The sequence below is a fragment of the Hipposideros armiger genome, unplaced genomic scaffold, assembly GCF_001890085.2.
Source record: "Hipposideros armiger isolate ML-2016 unplaced genomic scaffold, ASM189008v1 scaffold_471, whole genome shotgun sequence".
In the NCBI taxonomy this organism is placed as follows: Eukaryota; Metazoa; Chordata; class Mammalia; order Chiroptera; family Hipposideridae; genus Hipposideros; species Hipposideros armiger.
Window position 1 is genome coordinate 1547223 of NW_017731821.1, and position 19166 is coordinate 1566388.

General features: G+C 42.5%; 1 protein-coding gene across 1 annotated transcript in view; it reads left to right on the top strand.

The window, feature by feature from the left end:
- Window positions 1–19166, top strand: part of LOC109395460 (cytosolic carboxypeptidase 4-like) — a 206909-nt gene that overhangs the window by 141498 nt on the left and 46245 nt on the right. Inside the window, exons 5-6 of the mRNA XM_019666460.1 lie at window positions 1501–1632; window positions 5203–5296. Coding sequence (XP_019522005.1) covers window positions 1501–1632; window positions 5203–5296 — 226 coding nt within the window. The remainder of the gene's footprint in view (window positions 1–1500; window positions 1633–5202; window positions 5297–19166) is intronic.

Sequence of the window (19166 nt, forward strand, 5' to 3'; positions counted from 1 at the left end):
CTTGGACAAGTCATGTAAACTTTGTGAGTTTTGGGGCCCTCATCTACAAAATGGAGGTATCGGTATTTAATTCTAGGGTTGCTGTAAGGTTTAAGTGAGGTATCGTAAGTCATGTGTTCAGCACGTGGGTCGAGAGGCCTGACAAACAAAGAGTCATGTAGGTTTCGTAGGAGAAAGAGAGATGCAAGATGCACCAGGGCAATGATTTTCAGGTTATCCTCGTAGACCTTGATATTACTGCTGTCATAATTACATCAACGTAGCTTCTGTCACGGAGAGATATAGTCCTTGACATTGACATTCAAGTTGCCAGGGGCTGACTTGAACAGAAGGGAAATGAAGTTGCCTGCTCATGAATGGAGCCACATAGATACCCTTTTTTTTTCCTGATGTGTGGGGTGGGTCCTATGAATTTAGCCTTGATCTCTTTGCTGGTATCCTTTGGTCCGGAGGTAAATGTTGGGAAATGGTGGTTTAGGATATCATCTCTATTTTACCTCCACCTGCATTGAATCTGATAGTGATTATTACTGCAAATACAAATATGACGATGTGTGCATCACACTTTGGAAAGGACACAAACAAATGTGACAGGTGGCACAGTCAGTCACGTGTTATCATAGTGGGAGCCAGGAACATAGAAGAAAAGGTACTTTCCCCTTATTGTTATTCTTATTCACTTAGTATTAAAATAATAATGACTTACTGCAACACTAAATAGCAGGTCATTTGGATCAATAACTTAGAGAAATTCGGGGAGAAAATTTTATTTTCTTAAATTATATGTTTTCACTCTATCATATAGAAAACTGACCTCATATACCTGCCACTTAGATCTAACCACGGGTAACATTTTGGCATATTTCCTTCACCTATTTAGTTTTATTTCAAATATTTTAAGGAAAACTATAGATAGCATTTTGCTCCTAAATACTTTTGAGTGCATTTCTTTGAAAAGAGATGTTTTCTTTTATAGCCACACCACCACGATAACAAATCTAACAAAATTCACAATGAATGCATAATTTAGACTCATTTCAGTTTCCTCAAATGTTCCCAGCATGTCTTTTACAGACGTGTTCAAAGAAGAATCAATCGAGGTCCACACATTGTATTTTAATGTTATGTGACTTAAGTGTTCTTAATTCTAGAACTGTCTTAAAGGAAGAAATTTATGCCCTCCTAAACTGCAGTTCATGTTTGTGGGCAACCAGAAACACCCTTACATTTAGGGGGTGCTACTCCCAACAACCCACAGGCCTTCATGTAAATATTATTTGAAGACTAACGGACCATATGTGTACCCTGAATTAGCTTTTCTGAGCCATCTGGTTGCAATGGGGACATACTTAGTGGCATTTTTCTAGTAGATCTGAGAAGTCTCATTGGCTGTAATTACCTTCTTCCCGCCATCAACTTTGCCTTTCTCTCCCCCACACATCGTATAACCTTCAGCGTTAATGTACCACACCACTAAGATGGATTGATCTGTGTTTGTAGATAAAAAGTTTGGACAGAAGGCACTGGAGCTGGAAGCACTTGATGTGACATTGATTCTGGCCAGGAAAAACCTGTCCCACAGCCAGAACCTCCTCCACTGCCTCTGGGCTCTGCGTGTGTTCGCCTCTAGTGGTAAGTGTCTCAACTGTGACTCCAGACCTGGGCTGGGACACCTGGAAACCATTTGGGGGTGTGGTTGGAGGGAGAGTACACGTGGAAACCATAGGTGGTCCCCAAAAACCAAGAGGAACCTCATGTTCTGAAGGCTGCAGAGGTGAGAAGTTTTTCCTTCATCTCCTCAGCCAGGCAGACCTCTTGAGCCTGTTCCAAAAGTTAGACATCAATATTGCTTTCCTTTGGGAAGCACGCATTCCAGCACTCTAGGCCTCTCTGTTAGTACTGCAAGGTGAAAAAGGCCTCTGACAGGAGAGGGCAACTTGATTCAGTTCTTATCATAGTCAGGGCACCATGTGATGGGTTACACCTGTCAGAAACGACCTTCCTGACACACTCCTCCCCACTGTGTTCCTGAAGTTACTCATTATCACAACATCCTTTACCAAATTTCACCTCACTGTGCCTTCAAACACAGTCCTTAAGGTCATGAGACATATCCTAGCACGTGGGTTGATACTTCTTTGTCAGCTCCTGATTTGGATTCTATCTGGTTACCCTAACGATCCTGTATTTAGACTTACCATTTTACGGCCAAGAAAAAGGAAATGAAGAGTGAAGTAATTGCTTTAGTTCATACAGATAAGTCATGGGGGCTGAGTTTCCCGCTCCAAAACTCTTGTCGATTCGACTCTCCATATGGAGACCGTTCTTATTAATAGATTCGATTCTATACCTCCTGTCTCACATATAATGAGCACAGACTTTTATTTCACCTTCCTGAGCCCCTTTCCTGCAGAACTAACGTGACAATTACTTAGATGTAATGCTCTCTAGAGGAAGGAGCATGGGCTTGGAGCCAGGAGGACCTGGGCTTGACTCTGATTTCATTTCTTAAGAGTCACATGACATGGACACTTAACCGATTCAACCTCAGCGTCTTCCTTCATAAAATTAAGTAGTAATAAGAACTTAATAGACTTGATAGGTGATAAGCGAGATAATGTTTACCGATATGGTGGCCATATAGCAGTTGCTTAATAAGCGTTAGTTTCCCTTCCCTGCTCTACTCTTCCCTCTTAGTCCTTTGGAATAGTAGGAAGAGTGCACATAAGGGGTGTAAGTAGGTGACATTTTTCCCTAACTAAGCTCAGAGCTACTAAAACAGTAGGTACAGATTGGTTAATCCCATTAATCAGCTTGGAGGACCCATAATGAGAAAGCATTTCTAGGGAATAACGAGATAGATTTTTGTGTTCACAGATGGAATCCTTTGCACTCATATATGTTGACCAGAAAAATCAGAGAATAGTTTGGGAGGGGCTAAAAGGACCAAGCCCATCTCTAATAAAGGAAAATGGAAGTGAGTGAGGGGTTGTGGCTTGGCATAAAGGACAAACTCATTAATGAGTAGCCAGAAGGTATGCCACCCCCATTTGGAACTTGCCAACGCAATTTGAAGTATCTCATTTTGTTTTCCTAAAGAATAATTAGGCTGAATAACTTATCTTATTATATAGGAGTGTGTTGGTTGTAGAGATCTTGAAGAATGCCTATACGAGGGAACTCTGAAAAATGCTGGCATTTGTCTGTGGGTCAGGAGGTGGCCATTTGTCTCATATTCTAGGACTACATGTGTCGTCCCAATGAGCTGTTTCTCAAAATATTTTAGGAATTATACTATCAGCCTCTGTGTTGCCTTTGCTGATAAGAGGCAAGCAGGTTCACGAAGCCTATGGATTTCTGTCTGTTTGGTGAATTGTTAGCCACTGTCGAATGTCCAGCAGGGTTTCTAAATAGCTCCAGGCTGCAGAAAGAGTTGGCTGGAACCAGAATGGGTCTGTGACAGCCAGTGAACCCTTCGGCAGCTCTCAGATGGCCAACGGGGATATTTATAGAGCTGCCAGAGGTCTAACTTTGGGCAGGCATCCAGCATGAAAACCCAGTGAGGGTTCCTTATTGTTATCTTCCCCCAATTCCCAGGCTGAAGTCTTCCATGTTAGCATTCATGCTCGTAACACTCTCTCCTCCCTAACAGTACTTAATACTAGAATTGTGCTGAATTATTTGCCAAGAGATTGCTCCAGGCTATTTTCCCAATTTAGAAGGAAGGACTGAGTTAGTATCCCTGAGAGTGGAAGACTGATGGGTAGGACTGGGATGCCAAATCCCTGAATTTTGATCCAGGCAGCTACTGCCTGTACCAGCTCAGGAGGGACATGTGCACAGGGGGTGTGCCAGGAACATGCCCTCTCTGTAATAGCAAGGATGTTATCCTCAGTCTCTCTCTGGTGGGCTGTACCGGGATGAACTAGACTTATGGCTTCAGACTTCCATTAATCCTCCTTGCCCGAGGCTTGGAGCAAGCCAGTATATAAGCCTCCCTTGTTCATCCCTCTTTGCTTTCCCGTGACCCCTTGTTCCTACTCCTGTTTCCTGGAACATGCCTGGCTCTGTTGCACAGCACCAGTGCGCTGGGGGAAAGAGATTACAGAGTCCAACCTCGGAAGATAACCTTCTTTCCTTCTCCTGCTGAAAATTTTGCTCCCTGCCAAACTGATTCCATATTGTATCCTGTGGATTCCTCTTATTTTTTGACGTGACACAAGCTGTCCCTAAAGTGCACTTAGCAGAGTGGGGTGCTGGGGGATATTTCAGAGAGTTTAGGGCATCCTTGGAGATGAGAGTGATATCCAGAGGTTTTTGTGTCCAAAACACATATCTGAAACCACTGGGATGACCCCTTTGAGTTTCTTTCTCTTATGCAAATATATGGCTGTGTTTTTCTAACCATCCACTTGGGCAAGAAGGCAAAGATTTCTCAGGCTAGTTACCTCTGAGCAAGAAGAACTAATTCTTCTTTTGACATGATGACAGCTAGAGGCAGAGTCAAATCTTAGCCTCATTTATAGGAGATCCAAGTATAAAAGTTGTAGGAGAATTTGGAACCAGGGTGGAAAAGAAAGGGTGCTATCCTCTTTATTAGGTTACCTCCTAAAGTTTTAAAGGAGTCCGTCCAAGTTGTATTGAACTGAATCTTAACCCATCCATCTGTGACTTTTCTTCATCTGTGACTTATCCAAATGGCAGAATATGTCTAAGAAAGTGTTTTATAAGATACTGGCCGTGTGTGTGTGTGTGTGTGTGTGTGTGTGTGTGTGTGTGTGTGTGTGTGTATGTGTATCTATATCCTATGGGAAGATGGTGGTTGGCAAAACAGCTTTAATTAAAGTCATTGTCAGAAACCCAAAGGTCCACTTACAGAAAAATCGTCTGTTCAGCAATTGCTTTAACTATTTTGACTAACAGTAAAATGGAGTCGGCCATCAGAAAATGAAAAACATGCAACTAATCTCATGGCTTGGACCCCCTCTGGGAAGAAGGTTGTATGAGAAGGCAATATGTGCTTTTTAGAAGACCTTGACTTCCAAGCCAGGGATGAAAAGACCATGGAGTGTCTCTGGTTTTAAAGTTTCCTCTGGCCAAGAAGGTGATGAACCTCCCCTATCTTTTAGGCTCACTCTCTAATGCTGAAAATAAGGTTTGGTTCACATCGTTCAATAACTGCTGTGCTTTTGTCTTTCTCAGTCACCACGGGGGCCATGCTGGGCATCAACGGAGCAATGGAACTGCTTTTCAAGGTCATCACCCCTTATACCCAGAAGCGCACCCGAGTCATCAGGTATGGAGTGCTTTTTTCTGGTACTTTTGCCATCTTTGTAATAGATGCAGAGATGGAGATGGCTTCACATATATTCTTGTGGTGCTTCCAGTTCCGCCGAGTGATGACTTACTTTTTATAGGTAAGGTACCATGACTTGATCCTGTCTGAGTGTGCCTCTCTCCCCACCCATGCGTCAATTCCTCTAATCCTCACAACAGCCCTGAATGGATATATTATTATCCTCGTTTTCAGATGAGGAAGTGAAAACGTAGAAAGAGCCTTCTCCATGATCGCAATACTAGGAGATGGCAGGGCTGGGATTTGAGTCCAGACCTTTCTGAGTTAAAAGCCCATATTTTCTGCCTGAAGCCTTCAGGCCTTCCTTTTACTCATAGCAACTCCACCACAGTGAATATAGTTCTTAAAAAACAGTCCGGAAATGACAGGGAAAGGTGGCATTCCTCAGGGTCTCTAAAGAGTCTACTAGTTAAATTTCTGATAGGAAATCTGAGCCTCGGAGTAGTCCAGCATGGTTGTGTGCCGGTTTTGAGATGCGTTTTATGATTGGAAAATGAAAGCCAGCCATTCTTTCTGGCCCTGCATGCTGGAGGGGAGTGAATCACACACTTAAAAAGGGAGATGGTTAGACACGAAGGCTTTAGAGATATTTGGACCCATTAAGATCCATCATTTATGGGAGTGACTCAGCGAGGACCTTGAAAGAGTATTAGAAAAGATTCAGCCAATTTCCAAGATATATGGGGTCGTTTGTCCAAGTAGCATTTCCATGCCCAGCCATGATCTTTTCCGCATCCCAGCATCAATCTTAGGCTCATGTTCCACCTGATTATTTTTCTCTTGGGTCGCCACGGTAATGCCATTATCATCTATTCTCACCTGCACCTCTCCACTCCAGCATTTCCTAGAGTGAAATACATTAGATCTCAGCTAAAAAAAAAAAAAAAAGTTTCTCACCAAATACATTGAGCAATACTCGCTTAAACAAAGTTAGGTCGATTTCTTTACTGGAAGACCTCTCAGAGGCTCTGTAGTGCCAACACACATGCCGGCTATCCGAGATGGGTACGTAGTACGTAACTTGTTCCTAAACTAACTTGCCCAGGCAACTGTTTCTGTTTGGAGATGACCATTTAAATGGTGGTAGGCAGTGGTTTGTGTACCTAATTGTAGAAGCCTTGCATCTAGAGTGCAAACGTCTCACAAAAATGGGATTCAACAAAATTCTATCAAGGGCTCCTCATCTAGTAAATGCAAAACTTCAGAGTCACAAACTCAGTGGCAAAAGAACAAAAATTAACTTTCATGACTTTTTTGTAGTTGTACTTTATTTCCGTCTTAAACTTCCCATTTCTGTCCATTTGTGCCTGTGCGATTGGGGCTGCTGACATCTGCAGTCTTAACATGTTCTTTCGTCACCAGTCCATGAACTTGACCTTTTTGCCTTATTCACAAAGACTCTTCTGATCTGCTGCTGTTTCCATTCGTGTGTTTGGCAGCTCGGGAGTATGTGGTTCCTCCCCCAAATTATGTGAAAATCTGTGGGATATCTGCTCGGCCCCTCCACCTATGAGTCTCATTCAGTCACCTTGTCTCTGCCACTTGGGTGCCATGTTGTTTGGGGGACTTCTCTAGAAAGCTCTTCCCAGATAATCTTGGCACTAAGCCCCTTCCTTCTGGCGTCCTGGTAGCTTTTATTTTTTGTCTTCCCCCTTCATGAAGAGTAAGCAGCAAAGCACAGAAGCCCCCTTCTCGGACACTCACACTAGTTACTATCTCGATTGTTCGTTTTCTCCTGCAAAGGGAGCTGAATTCATGCATAGATATGATCAAGGTACCATAAGAAGATGGGACCGTAACATTGGGGATTACCAGGGCGCCTGTTACCAATGACAGAAGGCACCTTTCAGGGGCTGAGGGCCTATTTCTACATTTCTGGTGTTTTCTGTAAAATTTGGGCAAGATGATTCCCCTCCTTGAGCCAAATGACAAATTAAAACCAGACGACCCTAGAAGAGAGGCATTTTCACCACCATTACAACGTAGCTGTCATTGTCATGGCATTTATTATGTGCCCTGCCCTGTGCTAAGCTCTTTGTATGCTTTACCTCATTTGATTCTCTCCGGTGCTCTGTGAGGCAGGTGCTATTGCTGTCCCCAATTTTACAGGGAGGAAAAAAAAAAAATTGACGCTGTAAGAAGTTAAGTAACATGCTGGGATTTAAGTGACAGAGCTGGAATTTAAAGCCTATCTGATACATGAGCCTCAGCTCTTAAACCACCACTGGAGTCTCTTACACAGTATATTTCCAGCGTTTTATTTCCAAACCGCCATATGTAAGACAATCATAAGCTGTTCAAGTTTGTTTAAATTTCTGTTACCGTCTAAATGGCTCATACTCATGGAACAATTTGCTTAATGATAGGGGAGCCTTTCTCCTCCATCGAATGGCTAGTTCCTCTCAAAGGCTAAACAAATGTTTGTTTCCCTTCTGTTCTGAAAGCTCTCCCAAAGCTACCTTGCTTTCTACCTTACCCCCAGCGAGCTAGGAACAAAGGTAGTGAAATCGGAAGACCTGCATTGTTTACCGATTTTCTAGCGCAGGGGTCGGCAAACTGCGGCTCGCGAGCCACCTGCGGCTCTTTGGGTACGTACATACATGTGACTCTGAAGTAAAACTGAAAATGAAAATAAAGCAATCATAGTTTCATTTATACAATTTTTAAAGGCTATTATTCACATAATGGTGATTTCATTTGTTTTATGGCTCTCGAGTAATTCTTAAATTGTTGCGAGGGATAGGATTGGCGCTTCCGTCTCGAAAGTTTGCTGACCCCTGCTTTAGCTGACTCTCAGTGTGTGTATGGCAAGTCCTACCTCCTAGGTTTGTTGGCGGCATTGAGAAGTAATGAGTGGAAATGCTGTAAACTTTGATGTGCATCCTATTGCTACTTGTTGTTAGTACAAATTACTATTGGATACTTGGCTGCTGCTTCAGATCAGGCAGCAGAGCTAGAGAACATACAGATACCGGAAGTTTCTGCCAGTGCTCATCTCCTGTGAACGCCGTCCCCCAAGTCGTGTCTGAGAACCACCCCAATGAGTTCTGTGGGTTTGAAGAGGGCTTCCAGGAAAGGGGCGAAGCACCACGTCAGGGGCCACAACCAGCCCTCCTGAGCGGTATCCTCCCAGCTCTCGTAAGCTGTGGGAGAGTTATTCCGGGATGCCTTTGTAGGAACAGTTGCCCAGCTTTGTATCACTGTGCCTCCTCTTTGCCCTGGAGATGAAACCTGCCCTAATTCTCGAGCACAGACCTAAAATTAGTCACGCAGCTGTCCTCCAGCGAAGCCCTGTCTCCAGATAGTACTCAGGGCAAGATTTATGACACAAGCACATACCGCACACCTTCCAGAGAAAAGGGGCATGCAGGGCAGTGCCACTCGCCCTCCGTGGCCGTGTGCCAGCTTTTACGCCCAGGGGAGATGGCTCTCCCAGGCCTCCCTCGCCTCCCGAATACCCACCATGCTGGCACAGCGTTACTGTCATACGCTTGCATTGACACCTATTCCCTCATGATTATTACCTTTGACTGAGCAGTGTTGTCTGACTTAGGCGGCTCCTACAGCCCTCTGCTTGTCTTCCTCGACTTCAGGGCAGCCAAGAATGTGTCCCAGTCTGCATTTCCATTCTTATCGGTGATTGCTCCCTTCCTCTCTCTTGCTAGCCAATCATTGCTGCATGCGACGTGCCCTGTTCCGCCTCAGTTCTCTCCGCGTCCACTTCCCTTCCGCTGGAATGGCATTGCTGCCTCCCTGGATGGTAGAAATTCTCCGCATCCTGCCTTCTGACACCTGCTCCACCTCGCTGGACAGAAGGAAGCTTCTCTCCTCCGTGCTTTTCGAGCACTTTCCATATTTTCTACTTAACATAGTACAGATTTAACGCTATACTCTGGTGGTCTGAGGGCCTTCTTTTCCCTCTAAATTCTGAACTTTCTAAAGGTAAAAAATTCTTGCTGTTCTCCATAGGGCCTGCCCAAGTGCCTGGACTGTGGTAGGCTCTTCACCCAAAAGAAACTCTTCGAATAAAAACAGGATTTAGTGAATAACGTATCTAGTAATGAATAAAAGCCTGCATTAGCTCAGTGGGTGCCGTCGTAGGCACTTGATATTTATTACCTTATTCTCCCTTGATCCCAAGCTGACTCCAATTGTGGGGTTCTATCCTGTCTAAACCTGTCTGGGAATTGATGTGACAGGCCTACCGAGAACTCTGTGACGTGATGTCTGGGAGAGAACTCATTGTAAGAGAGTGACAGGGAGCAAGCATCTGGAGAGAGTACCAAGTCCCACTTGCTGGAGGGAAGGAGAAACTTGGCGTCTCCTCTCTCTTCCTTAGACTTGTCCGAGGGAACGGACAAGATTGGCAGAAGCGAAAGATCTGCGTGTGAGGGAATGCGAGGGGCGGCGTTCGCATTAAAACTGTTTTCCCTTTGGAGATAGGCTTCCGGTATTGGGTTTGATAATCGATTCAGCGAGGACTTTAGAATTTCATGGGGAGCTTTTTATAGAAATAGGGAGGGAGAGATGACACCGGGCCAGGGTGACCTAGCTCTCACTAGCTTGTTGTACTCTGGGCAGGCTTGTTTATCAGCACTACAGCTGTCTCGGAGCTGTCCAAATTCACTAAGTAGGAAAATTTACTGAGGCAAAGATGGATTGCTTATCAGTGACTGACTCATCTCGTGACCTTAGGAAAGCTTGTGTTTGTTTCATGTCGCAACACCTTCTGCTGCAGCTGTACTGTCGTTCCCTCATTTCCAGGATGGGCCTGAGGATTTGGGTCCTAATAGTGGCCATGTCTATTGCTTGCCCATTTCCAAAGTGTGGCCACATCCCCATGGATCCTAACACTGTCATACTTGACCCAGCCTTTGAAGCCGGGTCCTCAGCTGTGGTCATTGGTGTATCTCCCAGGACTTAGAACTCAGAAACGTCAGAGTCCATCAGAAATGAATTGTTCTTCCTGGTAGAGGCTGGTTCTTAACCTCCATTGTATTCCCTGGCCGGTGTACCATGCTTTGGGACAGGGGAGTCAGGATCGGCCATAGGCTGAGGTCATCCCTTCCATCCCTCACCTTCATCCCCTCTGGAGCTGTCCCAGGGACACAGGAGGTCGGGAAGTGTGTTGTTCAGGACCACGCTGGTCTCACCTCACAAAGGAGGGCCTCCCCAATATTCTCACCCCCTCAGTGTCCTTGCAGGTTTTCAGCAGGACCCTGATTTATACTGTTTGGGCTCAGGGGCCCTTGGGGGCCTGGGTGACTATGGGACCATCGGGTTTGGAGGCCGTGTGCTCCACTGGGCTTCCACACCTTGCAACATGAGGAGATGGATGTGCTGGGTCTCCAACAAGCCTCCTAAGCACATTCTCCAGCGTAGTCTCCTGGTGTCTGCGCAGTAGCTCCCGCGCAGTAGCTCCCTGTGCTTAGAATAATTTTAGGTGACCGTTTCCTTTCAAAGACCCCATCTCAGGACCGCTTTGGCATCTGAGCTTTGCCCGAATGCAGGATGACTGGGCATCGCTTCCCTGGCAGCTCTTTATGGTGATTTTGTCCTCAATTTATGAGCTATAAACAATGTTCTGCTCCTCCTTTCCGTCCCCTCCAAATCACTGTGTTTCCCCAAAGCCAGGCTTTCTGGGCTTTCTCCAGCCGTCACGCCATTCCACTTTATCTGATCCTTGTAGCTGACAGATGACTGGGGACTCAACCAAAGCTAATAGATTCCCCGAGATCATGAGCGATTAGATGACTCAGCTACTTTATCACTGAGACAAAGAAGCAAATTTTCCTGTTTCTCAAAATAGATACTGGATGTCTCCCTGGGCGTTCATTTTCTCCTGCCCACCCCCACTCACGGGTTTGTGTTTCTTCCTGCTCTCTGTTCACTCTAATTAGACTCTGTGGGCTCCGGGGCATGGGGTTCGTATTGCGGGTTCAGAGGCTGTGTGCTTCTGATCACTTGGACTCAAATACCTTGCAACAGGAACAAAAAAATTCCAGCCCGGCCTCCCAAGGGCCGATATTGGGTGTATACAACACGGGCTCAACTTTACTGACAGTGATGAGTGCATTTGCCACCTGACTCCATGCTTGTAGCTGATGGTGCAATGAACGGTTTCCTACATGCATTAAACCTTGGCGCGTAGGTTGGTTGGTTGAAATCCTTTTCATCTTGTTGGGAAGTCGGTGATCTCTCCCTGATTAGAGCCAGTCGCAGATATTTGAGTCATAGGCTCTAAAGTTGGAAGTTCCTTAGGGATGTGCTGGCCCAACCTCATCTTCAGAAGAGGTCACTGAAACCCAGAGAGGTGGAACCAAGCCTCCTAATTTCAAGACACTATTCGTTTCTCTAAGATGCTCTACTGCACAAAGTAAAGTGGCCATGGCCTGAACTAGACTTTTAACATTTACTTGACAATTTTCTATGTCCTGTCTGGGTGCCAGGCATGGGGGTATGAAAACAACAGAAGGGTCCCCCTCTCTTCATTTTTCTGACAGTTTACGGTGACAATAACAAGGCATTATGGTTGGAAGGGTCCGTTCTGAAATGGGCCAGCTTCCTGTCCTATGGAAATTTTCTCAGCAATGCCTTTATCCGGAAATGCCCTTAAACCTGAGCAACACGAGTCCCTGCCCTGTGCCCGGTGTCTCAGTAGTCCCTGCCCTTGGGAGAGCTTTCCTCACAATGCATAAAGTCCTCCTCTAGTGCCTGAGATGGACTCGGGCTGGCAGTGCCATCCAGACAGGGCTCCCTGTCACTGCTTCCCCACTTTGGGGAGCTCTCTGACCTCCTGCCCTGCCCGCTCAGGGAGGCGGACCAGATGCCGTAAGGAGGAAGCGCTCTGCAACACATGTAGATGGAGTTGTCTTGAGATCTCATGGCCAGTCCTTGATTCAAGCAAGATGGGCTGGCAGTCAGATGATTCCTGCTGCCTGGGAGCTGTGTCTTCCTCAGCATAACATGAGATGGAGCAGACAGACTCTTGCTTACGTGCTGATGTGGGGTGCAAGTTGTATAGACAGAATCCCAAAATTCCAAATCAAAACTTCCTGGGCCCTGCACATCCTGGGGGTGGTCCTACAGGCACCCCCCCCCCATGAGAGACTCCATGTACAGAGACCCATCTCCATCGTTATCTGCTGAAGCCTGTACTGCCCACGCCTCCCTGTGGAGTTGCCCCCATGTTTCCTCCAGAGTCTGGAGGCAGGCTCTTAGGCACTTTCACTTGCCGTAGAAGTTAATCTTCTAGCCCAGCCTGACTCGGCAAGGAGCTTTTGCAAAGAACTTCACATTTTCCTATAAGTCATGCCCTCCTCCCAATAGTCTGACCGCCCACAAATATGTGGGGGAGTGGATTTGAACTGGGGGGAGGTACGGAAAGACCCTTATCAGGAGAGACGCTTGTGACCTTCACCTTTTGCTTGGAGGGAGGTAACACTTCTCATAGGCCATTATCAAATTCTTCAGGGATTGATTCCACATGCAGACACCACAAATTATAAAGCATGTGGAGGGGGGAAGGAAACACACCGCTTTTCCTGTGAGGCTGTGAGTGGGTGCAATTTCTGGGGATGTGTGTCTTTAGCCGAGACAAGCCAACTCAATTAGCTGGAAAACAAAGGGTCAAAAGGAAGCCATTACACAGATATATAGCCATCTAAAGCTAGCTGCTTTTAAGAATTTAGACCGAGATTGCAGGATGGGAACAGATTGGAGGCTTTCTGTCTAAGTTCAATTATAGTGCTCTTTTAATATTAATCTCCTGGGATCATTAATTATGTTCAACAGAGCCAATGAGAAAAGTGGCCCCAAACTATACACCGCCATTTAAAAGGAGTGAATTATTATGAATTAGCTTTTGAGTTCCTTTCAAGTGGTACACAGTAGGTATTCAATAAATGCCAGTTTAATGAATGAACGCTGTTATTTTGGTTTTTCTGAGTTGTACTGTTTTAGTCATTTACTCATTCAGTAAGTATTTTGGGGCACTGATTACTAGCAGAGATGTGTGGGCTCTGAGACGAAAATACATCGTCCTTGCCCTCAAGGAATTTACAGATCCATGTACCATTAGCATGTAAACTGATAATATAAATGCTATACTAGTAGGATGTTCAAGGAAAAGAGGATTTTAGTCTACCCAGGAACTGGCAGGGAGGTATTCATGGAGAAGGCAGCTTTTGGTTTGAAATAGGGGAGGAGTTTTTAACATGCTAAGGTTATGAAAGGAGAACCTTCCAGGCAGAGGCAGAAGCAAGTGCAAAGACAAAAAAAAGCACAAAAAAATGGTGGGTGTCTATATGGCTGGAGTATATTGCAAGGGACTAAGGGCAGACAGCTCACACAATTGATTTGGAACACTCTAATATCTTACTAGACAATGAAAGAATGCGAATATGTAATTCACAAAGAGGAAATAGAAAAACCGATACACTCGTAAAAATAGCCAACTTGCCAATAATCAGAGAAACACAATTTATATCAAGGCACCAGTTTCACAAATCAGAGTAGTGAAGATTTTGAAAAATGATAATATTTATCGTTGGTGAGGATTCAATAACCTCATATATGCTGCTAGGAGTGTAGACTAATAAGACCTTCATGAAAACAATGAGGTGATGTATATCAAGATTAAAAAAAAATCTCATTTCTTAATCCAATTTTGTCACTTCTTGAAACCTGTCCAAAAGAATCACTGTGAACAGTGCATGATGTTTTATGCATAAAAATATTCCAATCATAGTATTATTTATAATTGGAAGTATTATAACCAGAAAAAATCTGATAACAGGGAATGCCTACTAAAATTGATATATTTATACATTGTAATATCATATAGCAACACACAAAAAATAGATTAGGAGCGATGTTTGCCAGTGGTAATAGTTTATGATAAAATATTGAATAGGAAAAGTTAGGTTCAGAATTCAGTATGACCTAAACTATATAAAAAATAAGCACATGACTCCCGCTTCAGGCCAAGATGGTACAACTAGGGTTCAGCTGTATCTCCTTACCTGAAAAAAAAACCAAGCTACAGATAAAATATATAAAACTGGCGCGACCCACACGCCAACTGAAAGCCCCAGGCTTGTCAGCCAGGAGTGCACCTGAGAGGATTGGGTGGGAAACAACAAAAGAAAGAGAATACAGACAAAGGCTGGGAACAGGAGGGACTTAGGCTGCTGGTGGCTGACTGTAGGCTGCTGGTGGCTGACTGAGACCTCCTTTATTAATTACAGCAAGCTTTTATGGTGGAAACAATTTCCTCCTAGCAGGGAGCTCTTCATTCACACACACACTCACACGCACACACACTCACACACTCATACACACTCATACACACACACACACTCACACCCATATTCACACACTCACACACACACACACACTCACAACCACACGAAACCCAAAAACCTCTGGAGATCTTCAGAGGTTCTCCTTCAGGTACTCACCGGGATACTGATCAGTGCATGCTTGTGGGGAAATTACCCAAGGCCAGAGAAAGAAAAGAATGAAAGTGACAATGCTTGGTGCTCACACAGAGCTGGAAATAATGTTTGGTTCTACAAGGCAGGCTTGAAAATTTCGTGGTTTGTGGGTCAGAGAACACAGCAGAGTACACAGAAGAATCTTGCCTCAGCAGCGGGGAGGCAGTTAGCTTTAAACTAACACTGCCCTGGCCCTGCCTATCAGATATTAAAAGCAATACCTGGAAGGAAAAAACTGTTTCCCAAAAACTTAACTGCATCTCAGACCAAAGCTTCAGAATATTTATAGGAATACAGAAGTTTTCGAGACTCAACAAGGCAAAAGTTAGAATGTCTAGAATGCAATAAAAAATTATTAGGCATGCCAAGAAACAAGAAAATGCTACCCATCGTCAGGAGATAAATTATTAAATCAAAACCAACCGAGAACTGAGGTAGATGTTAGTATTCTCAGGCAAGAACATTAAAAATGTATTCTAATTATATTCCATATGCTCAAAGTTTAAGTCAAGTCACATAAGATATTAAAAAACACCCAAATTGGACTTCTAGAGATGAAAGCTACAGTGTGCAAGAGGTAAATACACTGGGTTAAATTAAGGCAAATTAGATATTGCAGAAGAAAAGATAAGTGAACTCAAAGACATAGCAACAGGAAGTTCCCAAAATGAAGCCCAGAGAAAAGAGAACGGAAAAAAACAATATATATATAAAGAATGAAAGAAAGAAAAAGAGAGCACCAGTGAATCATGGGATAAGTTCAAGCAGCCTGATTTATATATAATTGGAGTCTGTGGTAAGAGGTGAGGACAGAAAACATATATAAAGAAACAATGGCTTACTCTCCTAAATATGATGAAAGCTAAGAAGTCAGAGATCCAACGAACTCAGTGAACCACAAACACAAGACACATGTAAAAATGAATATAACCGAGGGGAGCAGTAGACATATCCATGACTGTAGTTGGAGATTTTAATAGCCCTCTCTCAACAATTGATAGTATAAGAGAGAAACAGAAGAACATCCATTCTTTTCAAGTGCACATGGATTATTTATAAAGGTAGACAATATTATAGGCCATAAAACCAGTCACAATAAGTTTATAAGAATTCAAGTGATATAAAGTATGTCCTCCGACCACAATGAAATTAAATTGGAAATGAATAAGAGAAAGGTCTAGTGAAGAGCCTCCAAACTTTAGAAATTAAATAACAGACTTCTAAAGAAACCATGGGTTGAAGAAGAAATCAAGATAAAATAGAAAATATTTTGAGCCAAATGAAAATGAAACAGAGCATATTAAAATCTCTGGGATACCATGTACTTGGGGAAAACTTATGTAACTGCAGGCATATGTTAGAAGAAAGGTTGAAAGCTATCTAATTAATGGCCTCAAATTCCACCTTTAAAAAAAGATTAAAATCCAAATTAAGTAAAACGAAGGAAGGAAGGAAGATCGGAGTAGAAATCAGTGAAAAAGCAAAACTAAAGCAATAGAGAAAAATCAATTGAACCAAAAGCTGATTCTGTGAGATCAATAATATTGATAAAATTTCCAGACTAATTAGGAAAAAAGTGAGAGATGACACAAACGACCATTATCAGAAATGAGAGATAAAATTGCTATAAGTTCGATAGATATGAAAAGGATAATACAATATTATGAGCAACTTTATGGCACTACACTCGACAACTTAGATGAAGTGGAAAAAATATCTTGACAGACATCAACTACCAATGCTCATTCAAGAAGAAATTGATAACCAAAATAACCCCATATGTATTAAATGAATAGAATGCATATTTGAGTGCATAGTTAAAATCATCCCCATAAAGAAAAGTCCAGGTTCAGATGGCTTCACTGGTGATTTCTACAAAACATTTAAAGAATAAATATTAGCAATTGCACACAAACTATTCCAAAAAATTAAAGAAGGGCATATTCCCAACTTATTTTGTGATGCCAGCATTCTCCTCATACCAAAAGCAGGCAAAGACCTTACAAGAAGAGAAAACTACCAGCTAACATCTCTTACGAATAGAGATGCAAATATCCTTAACCCAATTTTAGAAAATTGATATCAGTTGATCAAGACCAATTGGGATTTATCCCAGGAATGGAAGATTGGTTTAACATGCAGAAATCATTGCATATAATTAAAAAACAAAACAAAACCCAACAACATAAGACTATTCCAATAGACATAGAAAAAAGCATTTAACAAAATTCTACATCATTTCCTGATAAAAATTCAACAAATTAGAGATAGATACTTGTAAATCACATCTATGAAAACCATTAGGTAACATCATACTCCATGGTGAAAGATGGGAAGCTTTCTCTCTTTAGATCAGAAACAAGACTAGAAGCTCCACTCTTGCCACTTCTATTTAAGATTATTTTGGAGATTCTAGCCAAGTAAAGAGGCAAGAAAAAAAAAGACACATTCACATGGGTAAGGAAGAAGTAAAACTTTTTATTTGCGGATGATATGATTATCTACATAGAATTTCTGACAGGATCTACACACGTAAAAGCTACAAGAACTATTGAATTTACCCAAGTTCCAGGTAAATTTGCAAAATCAATGCACACAATAAATTATATTTTTGCATAGTGCAACCAACCATTGGAAAATAAAAATTTCAAACTACAATTTAAATAGCACCAAAAATATGAAATACTTAGGGATAAGTCTGACAAAAGATGCAAAAGATTTGTACACTGCGAACTACAAATGTTGCTGAAATAAATTTATGAAGATCTAAATAAATAGAGCTCATGGTTCAGAAGATTCAATATTAAGATGTCAGTTTTCCTTGTATTGATATATAGATTGAATGTATTTGCAGTCAAAATTGTGTAGACTTTTTTTTTTGTAGAATTTGACAAATTGATTCTGAAATTCATATGGAAATACAAAAGACCTAGAATAGCTCAAGCAGTTTTGAAAAAGAAGAACAAAATGGGAGGATTAACAATACTATTGTATATTTTAAGACTTATCATAAAGCTCCAGTAATCAAGACAGTGTGATATTGGTGTCAAGACTAACAAATAGATTAACGAAACAAAGTTCAGAGACAGTTCAGAAATAAACCCACTCATGTAGGGACAATTGATTTTTGGCATAGGCAAAGCCCAAGGAGAAACAGTAGTCTGTTCAATACACTGTTTTTGATAAACTTGATATCCATATGTAAAAGGTGAATATCCACTTATACTTCACACCATGAAGATGAACATAAAATGGACAATAGATCTAAACACGCAGCCTACTGCTATAAAATTTCTGGATGAAAACATAATGGGAAGAACTTTGTGACTTTCGGCCAGGCAAAAATTCTTTAGATGCAACATTAAAAGCAAAATTCATAAAGTATTGATGAAGAGATTGGATTCCATCAGTACTAGAAACTTCAGCACTCTCAGGGCACTATTAAGAAAATCAAGATAGAGGTCACAGGCTGGGAGACAATATTTGTCAGTGACATATCTCACAATGGGGTTTTGTCCTGCATATATAAAGAGCACTCAAAATCCAATAGTCAGAAAATGAATGATTCCATTGAAAAATGGGCTCAATTGTGTTTGGAGTTTGGTCTAGGTCTCTGCTTAAGTGTTTCATAGCAAGGTCTTCAAGGTCAGGTTAAAGAAAAAAAAGAGAAAGAAATCCTAGTAGTTATGATTTTGCCAGTTTAAAGATCTGGCAACCTAAAGAAGGATGTAGAACAGGCCCGTGGCCAAGGCAGCAGGTTTTGCTATTTTGTTTCAATATCACTGAGAAGATGCTGCTGTCGTGCTAACTCTCCAGGGTGTGTGATCAAAAGCTAACGTGGGGGCTTCTCACCAGCAGTGTGCTGGGAGGGAGGTGACCACACTGGTGCCTGTCCAGAAGATTTTTATGTTGCTTTCACCTTGGGTTCTCATTTCTCTTGCGTAGGGGCCTTCTCTAACAGTTTACTAGGGTCTCTGTCCATTTTCTTCTGGTGCCTCTCTCAGAGGTTCTTCTAAATATTTTACTTGGGATATCCTCATTCCTGTTACCTCAGTACTGCTAACATTTTCACAATTTAAATACAGAGGGTGCCAAAAAAATGTATACACATTTTAAGAAAGGAAAAAACTGTATTAAAATTACGCTGATGGGAACAACTTTGAGCACTTCTTGTAATTGCAGAAGTCAAATGTGACTTGTATTCATCTTTTGTTAATGGTATATATCGAGTCTTACAATTGTAATACATTTTTTTCCTTTCTTAAAATGCATATACACTTTTTTTGGCACCCTCTGTATTTCTACTTTTCAAG